General features: G+C 56.9%; 1 protein-coding gene across 1 annotated transcript in view; it reads right to left on the bottom strand.

The window, feature by feature from the left end:
• Positions 1-842: 842 nt before the first annotated feature.
• Positions 843-8,712, bottom strand: part of znf384a (zinc finger protein 384 a) — a 57,783-nt gene continuing 49,913 nt past the window's right edge. The window contains exons 7-8 of the mRNA XM_063040262.1: positions 4,592-4,750; positions 843-1,108 (exon numbers count right to left, since the gene is read on the bottom strand). Coding sequence (XP_062896332.1) covers positions 899-1,108; positions 4,592-4,750 — 369 coding nt within the window. The 3' untranslated portion in view covers positions 843-898. The remainder of the gene's footprint in view (positions 1,109-4,591; positions 4,751-8,712) is intronic.

The raw sequence follows: 8,712 nt of genomic DNA, 5'->3' as shown, positions 1-8,712 counted from the left end.
TATATATATAATGTCTTTATGTCTTCAGAGAGAGTGAGTGAGAGGGAGAGTGGGAGAGAGAGGGAGAGAGAGAGGGAGAGAGGAAGAGAGAGAGAGGAGAAGGAGAGAGAGAGGGGGAGAGAGGGGGAGAGAGAGAGAGGGAGAGAGGGAGGGGGAGAGAGAGAGAGGGAGAGAGGGAGACAGGGAGAGAGAGAGGAGAGAGGGAGAGAGGGAAGAGAGAGAGAGAGAGGGAGAGAGGGAGAGAGAGAGTGAGAGAGGGAGAGAGGGAGAGAGGGAGAGAGGGAGGGGGGGAGAGAGAGAGAGAGATAGAGGGAGAGAGAGAGAGGGAGAGAGAGAGAGGGAGAGAGGGAGAGGGGGGAGAGAGAGAGAGAGAGATAGAGGGAGAGAGAGATAGAGGGAGAGAGAGAGAGAGATAGAGAGAGAGAGAGGAGAGAGAAAAAAGAGAGAGAGAGAGAGATGAGAGGGAGCGACCGATAGAGAAAGAGAACGACAGAGAGAGAGAGAGAGAGAGAGAGAGAGAGAAAGAGAGAAAGGGAGAGAGGGAAAAACTCAAGTTAAACAAGCCGTCAATGGACACCAGCCAACCTCAAGTTGTTCAAAGCCGTGTTTGAAGTGGAGAATTTTTTTCCGGGGTGCGTGGGCCTCACCCCTCGTTCCCCACCCCCTCCTCGCTGGGGGGGGCGGGTTGGGCAGGCGTTGGTGGGAGGGACGGAGCCGGGGGGGGGCGGTGGGGGGAGAGAGTGAGGAAGAGGGGGAGAGGGGCTTTGGGAGAGAAGGGGCAAGGGGGAGGGAGGGAGGGCGCAAGGAGGAGAGGGAAAGAGGGGAGAAACTGAGAAGTCTGGGTGGGTGGGGCAGCGGGCCCTGGGGGGGGGGTGTGTCTGTCCGCCATGTCCGCCGTTCAGGAGGTGCCCATGGGGTCGACCTGCAGGGCCCCGGCACTGACGGTCAGGCAGGGCTCCTTGTGTGCGTCGCTCTTGAAGATGTCGAAGGAGCAGGGGGCGGGCTCCGGGGCGGCCCCCGCCACCGAGTTGGGGGCCGGAGGGGCGAAGGGGTCCGTCGCCTGCTCGGGCGCCTTGTGTTTCCGCATGTGCTTCATCAGGTATGTCTCCTGCGGGGAGGTGGGGAGGGAGAGAGAGGCGCACACACACACACACACAGAGTCAGGAGTCGGCGCGGAGAGAGCTCCCTCAGTATATCCCATCCACCGGGCACCCCTGCTCGACCCTCGGGGTGAGCTCCCTGGCGCTGCCGGCACAGGGATCTGTGTATATTCCACTGACCAGGCAGTCCCGCCAGCTCCTCAGGGCGGGCGCCCGTAGCATTGGCAGGGCTCTGGAGCTCGATCCTCGGTGTGAAACTCAAGCCATCCCAGGGACAAGAATCGGAATATTACATCGATGGGGCACCCCTACTCGATCCTCAATGTGAAACTCGAGCCATCCCCGGGGACAGGAATCGGAATATTACATCGATAGGACATCCCTTCTCTATCCTCGGTGTGAACCTCCAGCCATCCCGGGGGAACAGGAATCGGTATATTACATCGATAGGGTACCCCTACTCGATCCTCGGTGTGAGAGTCGAGCCATCCCCGGGGACAGGAATTGGTATATTACATCGATGGGGTACCCCTACTCGATCCTCGGTGTGAACCTCGCGCCATCCCCAGGGACAGGAATCAGTATATTACATCGATGGGGCATCCCCACTCGATCCTCGGTATGAACCTCGAGCCATTCCCGGGGACAGGAATAGGAATATTACATCGATGGGGCACCCCCACTCGATCCTCAGTATGAACCTCGAGCCATTCCCGGTATGAACCTCGAGCCATCCCCGGGGACAGGAATCAGTATATTACATCGATGGGGCACCCCCACTCGATCCTTGGTATGAACCTCGAGCCATTCCCGGGGACAGGAATCGGAATATTACATCGATGGGGCACCCCCACTCGATCTTCGGTGTGAAACTCAAGCCATTCCCGGTATGAACCTCGAGCCATCCCGGGGGAACAGGAATCAGTATATTACATCGATGGGATACCCCTTCTCCATCCTTGATGTGAAACTCGAGCCATCCCAGGGGACAGGAATCAGTATATTACATCGATGGGGCACCCCTACTCGATCTTCGGTGTGAACCTCGAGCCATCCCCGGGGACAGGAATCAGTATATTACATCGATGGGGCACCCCCACTCGATCTTTGGTGTGAACCTCGAGCCATCCCCGGGGACAGGAATCGGTATATTACATCGATGGGGCACCCCTACTCGATCCTCGGTGTGAAACTCGAGCCATCCCCGGGGACAGAAATCGGAATATTACATCGATGGGGCACCCCTACTCGATCCTCGGTGTGAACCTCGAGCCATTCCCGATATGAACCTCGAGCCATCACCGGGGACAGGAATCAGTATATTACATCGATGGGGCACCCCCACTCGATCCTCGGTATGAACCTCGAGCCATTCCCGGGGACAGGAATCGGAATATTACATCGATGGGGCACCCCCACTCGATCTTCGGTGTGAAACTCGAGCCATTCCCGGTATGAACCTCGAGCCATCCCGGGGGAACAGGAATCAGTATATTACATCGATGGGATACCCCTTCTCCATCCTCGATATGAAACTCGAGCCATCCCAGGGGACAGGAATCAGTATATTACATCGATGGGGCACCCCCACTCGATCTTCGGTGTGAACCTCGAGCCATCCCCGGGGACAGGAATTGGTATATTACATCGATGGGGCACCCCTACTCGATCCTCGGTGTGAAACTCGAGCCATCCCCGGGGACAGAAATCGGAATATTACATCGATGGGGCACCCCTACTCGATCCTCGGTGTGAAACTCGAGCCATCCCCGGGAACAGGAATTGGAATATTACATCGATAGGGCACCCCTACTCTATCCTCGATGTGAAACTCGAGCCATCCCCAGGGACAGGAATCAGAATATTACATCGATGGGACACCCCCAATCGATACTCATTATGAACCACCAGTTATACCCGGGGGACAGGAATCGGAATATTACATCGATGGGAGATCCCTTCTCTATCCTCGATGTGAAACTCGAGCCATCCCAGGGGAACAGGAATCGGAATATTACATCGATGGGGCACCCGTTCTCTATCCTCGGTGTGACCCTCGAGCCATCCCGGGGGAACAGGAATCGGAATATTACATCAATGGGGCACCCCCACACGATCCTCGGTGTGAACCGCGAGCCATTCCCGGTATGAACCTCGAGCCATCCCCAGGGACAGGAATCGGTATATTACATCGATGGGACATCCCTTCTCCATCCTCGATGTGAAACTCGAGCCATCCCCGGGAACAGGAATCGGAATATTACATCGATAGGACATCCCTTCTCTATCCTCGGTGTGAAGCTCGAGCCATCCCGGGGGTACAGGAATCGGAATATTACATCGATGTGGCATCCCTTCTCTATCCTCGATATGAACCTTGACCCATCCCCAGGGACAGGAATCGGTATATTAGATCGATGGGGTACCCCTACTCAACCCTCGGGGTGAGCTCCCTGGCACTGGCAGCACAGGGATCTGTGTATATCCCACTGACCGGGCAGTCCCGCCAGCTCCTCAGGGCGGGCGCCCGTAGCATTGGCGGGGCTCTGCAGCTCGATCCTCGGTGTGAAACTCAAGCCATCCCCAGGGACAGGAATCGGAATATTACATCGATGGGGCACCCCTACTCGATCCTCGATGTGAAACTCGAGCCATCCCCGGGGACAGGAGTTGGTATATTACATCCATGGGGTACCCCTACTCGATCCTCGGTGTGAACCTCGCGCCATCCCCAGGGACAGGAATCAGTATATTACATCGATGGGACACCCCCAATCGATACTCATTATGAACCACCAGTTATACCCGGGGGACAGGAATCGGATTATTACATCGATGGGACATCCCTTCTCTATCCTCGATGTGAAACTCGAGCCATCCCAGGGGACAGGAATCGGTATATTACATCGATGGGGCACCCCCACTCGATCCTCGGTGTGAAACTCGAGCCATCCCAGGGGAACAGGAATCAGTATATTACATCGATGGGATACCCCTTCTCCATCCTCGATGTGAAACTCGAGCCATCCCAGGGGACAGGAATCGGTATATTACATCGATGGGGCACCCCCACTCGATTCTCGGTGTGAAACTCGAGCCATCCCAGGGGACAGGAATCGGTATATTACATCGATGGGGCACCCCCACTCGATCCTCGGTGTGAAACTCGAGCCATCCCAGGGGACAGGAATCGGTATATTACATCGATGGGGCACCCCTTCTGTATCCTCGGTGTGAAACTCAAGCCATCCCCAGGGACAGGAATTGGAATATTACATCGATGGGACATCCCTTCTCGAGCCTCAGTGTGAAACTCGAGCCATCCCCAGGGACAGGACACAGTTCCCTCGATATATTACATCGATTAAGGAGCCCCTGCTTGGTCCTCCGAGTTGAGCATGAGTACTCCCGGGGAGATACGCGCCCCGCCCCGACCCGACCCCAGCACCTCCCTCCCCACGTACGCGCGTGCTCGCTGCGGGCAGTCTCACCGATGTGTAGGACTTGCGACAGGAGTTGCACGCGTAGGCCTTGATGTGTTTGACGGTGTGGGTGGCCAGGTGGACCTGGAGGGAGGGGGAGTCCGTGTACGCCCGGTGACAGTGCGGGCATTTGAACGGCTTGTCCTTGTTGTGCTGCCTTCTGTGGGACTGAGAGAGGGCGACAGAGAGTGAGCCGGGGGGGGGCAGAGTCCGAGGGCGGACGCAGACAGGCTGGGGCAGGAGCGGGAGAGCGGTCGGACGCGGGAAAGTGGGGCGGGGGGGGTGCGAGAGAGAGCTGGGGACGCCCAGGAAAGAGGAAGGGAGGCGGGTGGGGGGCGGTGTGAGGTGGTTGCGGAGAGAGAGAGGTGACAGGCAGGGAGAATGGGGGGTGGGGAGAGAGGGGAGAGACTGGGGAAGGGAGGATGGGTGGGAGTGAGAGTGGAGCGAGGGAGAGAATGGGGGAAGGGGGAGACAGAGAGGTGGGAGGAGGGAGGGAGGGGGTGAGAGTGGGAGAGAAGGGGATGGGAGGGGAGAGCGAGGGGGAGAGGAGAGGGTGGGAGGGCTAGAGAGGGGTACAGAGGGACAGAGAGGGTGGAGAGAGGGGTGAGGGGGAGAGGAGAAGTGGGGGGAAGGGGGAGAGAGAGGGAAAGGAGGGATGGAGGCAGGGAGAGACAGGGTAGAGGGGGAGGGAGGGAGGGAGAGAGGGGAGAGGGAGGTGGGGAAGGGAGAGTGGAGAGAGCGTGATGGGAGGGGAAGAGAGGGGGCAGGGGGGGAGGGGGAGTGAGGGGATGCGGAGAGGGGGAGGGGCGAGAGAGAGTGGGAGGGGGAGAGTGCAAGGAGAGATGGTGGGAGAGCGGGTAGCGGGGAGAGGGGGAGTTCGGGGGACGAGGAGAGGGGTAGGGAGGGAGGGGGAGAGGGGAGGAGGAGAGAGGGTGGAGGGGAGGACAGAGGAGGGGGACAGAGTGGGGGAGACTGGCGGAGAGAGTGGGGAGTGAGGAGGACGGGGAGAGTGGAGGGGGCGAGAGAGGGAGAGAGAGAGTGGGAGGGTGGAGAGAGGGGTGAGAGTGGTGAGAGGGAAGAGAGATTGGGCAGAGGAGGCAGAGAGGGCCAAGGGGGAGAGGGGGAAGAGAGAAAGAAAAGATATTGAGGGAGGGAGAGGCAGAGAGAGATGGGGAGAGAGGGGAGAAGAGAGGGGGTAAGAGGGGGGGAAGAGAGGGGGAGGGGAGACAGGGGAGAGGGGGGATGGGGTGGGAGGAAGGAGGGAAGGGGTAGAGGGGAGGGAGGTAGAGAGGGGTAGGGAGAGAGGGAGGGAGGGAGAGAGCAAGGAGAGATGGTGGGAGAGATGGGCTGGAAGGGGGAGGGAGGAAGAGCGGGTAGCAGGTAAAAGAGTGGGGGACAGAGTGAGCGAGAGTGTGGGGGAGTGAGGGGGAGGGGCGAGAGAGAGGGAGGGTGGAGAGAGGGTGAGAGAGGTGGAGAGAGCGAGGAGAGGGGGGAGAAAGGGGTGAGGTTGGTGAGAGGGAAGAGAGATTGGGGAAAAGAGGCAGAGAGAGGTGAGGGAGGAGGGAGAAAGGGGAGAGATGGGGGTGAAAGAGGCCTGAAAGTGGGGAGAAAGAGAGGGGGGAGTGAGGGGGGTTGAGATTGGGGTGTTGAGGGGGCAGTTGAGATTGGGGGAATCGAGATTTGGGGTGTTGAGACTGGGGTGAGATTGGGGGTGTTGAGATTGGGCAGTTGAGATTGGGGGTGTTGAAATTGCAGGTGTTGGGATTGGGGGTATTGAGATGGGGGTTGAGAGAGGGGTTAGATAGATGGGGTTTCAGAGAGCGGTGTTAAGAGGGGGGTTGAGAGAGTGGGGTTGGGAGAGTTCGGTTTGTGAGGGTGCTTGAGATGAAGGTTGAGATTGTGGGGCTGAGATGGGGGGCTGAGAATGGGGGTTGAGACTGGGGGTGTTGCGATTGGGAGATTGAGATTGGGGTTGTTGATAATGGGGGTGTTGAGATTGGGGAGTGTTGAGATTGGGGGTTGAGATTGGGGGTGTTGAGATTGGTGAGTGTTGAGATTGGGGAGTGTTGAGATTGGGGGGTTGAGATTGGGGGTGTTGATATTGGAGGTGTTGAGATTGAGGGCATTGAGATTGGGGGTTGAGACTGGGGGATTGAGATTAGGGGGTTGAGATTGGGGGTGTTGAGATGGGGCAGTTGAGAGGGGGTAGAGAGATTGGGTTTGAGAGACTGGGGTTTCAGAGAGAGGGTTGTTCAGAGTGGGATTGAGAGAGAAGGGTTGGGAGAGTGGGACTTGTGAGGGGGGTTGGGATTGTGGGGATTGAGATGGGGGCTGAGGTTGGTGGTTTGAGATGGGGGTTTGAGATGGGGGGGTTGAGATTAGGGTTTTGAGATTGGGGGATTGAGATTAGGGTTTTGAGATTGGGGTTGCTGAGATTGGGGGGTTGAGAGTGGGGGTGTTGAAATTGGAAAGTTGAGATTGGGGTTGTTGAGATTGGGGGCTTGAGATGGGGGTTGAGGTTGGGGGTTTGAGATTGGGGTTGAGATGAGGGGGTTGAGATTGGGGTTGCTGAGATTGGGGTTTGAGACTGGGGGTTGAGATTGGGGGGTTGAGGGGGTGCTTGAGATTGGGCTGTTGAGAATGGGTGTTGAGATTCTGGGGTTGAGAATGGGTGTGTTGAGATTGGGAGTGTTAAGATTGGGGGGCTGAGATTGGGTGTTGAGATTGTGGGGTTGAGATGGGGGGTTGAGATTGGGGTGTTGAGATTGGGGGTTGAGACTGGGAGTTTGAGATAGAGGTGTTGAGATTGGGGGTTGAAATGGGAGTGTTGAGATAGGGGTTGAGAGAGGGAGTAGACAACTGAGGTCTGAATAAGTGGGGGTTTCAAAGAGGGGGTTAAGATTGGGGCTCAGAGAGTGGGGTTGGGAGAGTGATTTACAAGGGCGGTTGAGATTGGGGGGATGAGATCACAGGTTGAGATTGGGGGGATGAGATTAGGGGATTGAGATTGGGGGTTCAGATTGGGAGGGTTGGGATGGGGTTGCTGAGATTGGGGTTGAGATGGGGGTTGCTGAGATTGGGGGTTGAGAGAGAAATTAGAGAGATGAGGTTTGATCGAGGGCTTTAGGAGTGGGGTTGAGAGAGTGGGGCGGGAAGAGTGCAATTTGCGAGGGTGGTTGAGATGGGGGACTTGAGATTGGGGGTTAAGATTGTGGGGTTGAGATGGGGTCTGAGATTGGAGGGGTTGCGACTGGGGGTGTTGAGATGGGGGATGATTGGGGGTGTTGCAATTGAGGGGTTGATATGGGGGGTGTTGAGATTGGGGGTGTTGCGATTGGGGGGCCGAGATTCGGGGTGTTGCGATTGGGGGGTTGAGATTCAGGGATTGAGATTGGGGGGGTTGAGATTGGGGGTTTACATTGAGATGGGGAGCTTGAGATGGAGGGTTGAGGTTGGGTGTTTGTAAAGGGGGTTGAGATTAGGGGGTTCAGATTGGGGTGTCAAGATTGGGGGTTGAGATTTGGGTGTTGAGATTGTGGTGTTGAGACTGGGGGTTCAGATTGGGGGCATGAGATTGGTGTGTCAAGATTGGGGGTTGAGATTGGGGTGATGAGACTGAGGAGTTGAGATTGGGGGTGTTGAGATTGGGGGATTGAGATTGGGGTTGTTCATTTGGAGGTGTTAAGATTGGGGGTGTTGCGATTGGGAGTTGAGATTGGGGGTGTTGAGATTGGGGAGTGTTGAGATTCAGGGTGTTGAGATTGGGAGTGTTGCATTAGGTTGAGATTGTGGGGCTGAGATTTGGGGGGTTGAGATTGGGGTTGTTGAGATAGCGGGGTTGAGAGCGGATAGAGAAATTGGGTTTGAGAGACGGGTTTCAGAGAGGGTTGTTCAGAGTGGGGTTGAGAGAGAGGGGTTGGGAGAGTGGGATTTGCGAGTGGGTTGAGATTGCGGGGATTGAGATGGGGCTGAGATTGGTGGTTTGAGATGGGGGTTTGAGATTAGGGTGTTGAGATTGGGGGATTGCGATGGGGGCTGAGACTGGGGTGTCGAGATTAGGGTGTTGAGATGGGGTGCTGAGATTGGGGGTTAAGATTGGCTTGCTGAGATTGGGGGTATTGAGTTCAGGG

The sequence above is a fragment of the Mobula hypostoma genome, unplaced genomic scaffold (genome assembly GCF_963921235.1).
Source record: "Mobula hypostoma unplaced genomic scaffold, sMobHyp1.1 scaffold_119, whole genome shotgun sequence".
NCBI lineage: Eukaryota > Metazoa > Chordata > Chondrichthyes > Myliobatiformes > Myliobatidae > Mobula > Mobula hypostoma.
The sequence above is the reverse complement of the archived record's forward strand: the minus strand, read 5'-3'. Positions and strand labels throughout refer to the sequence as shown.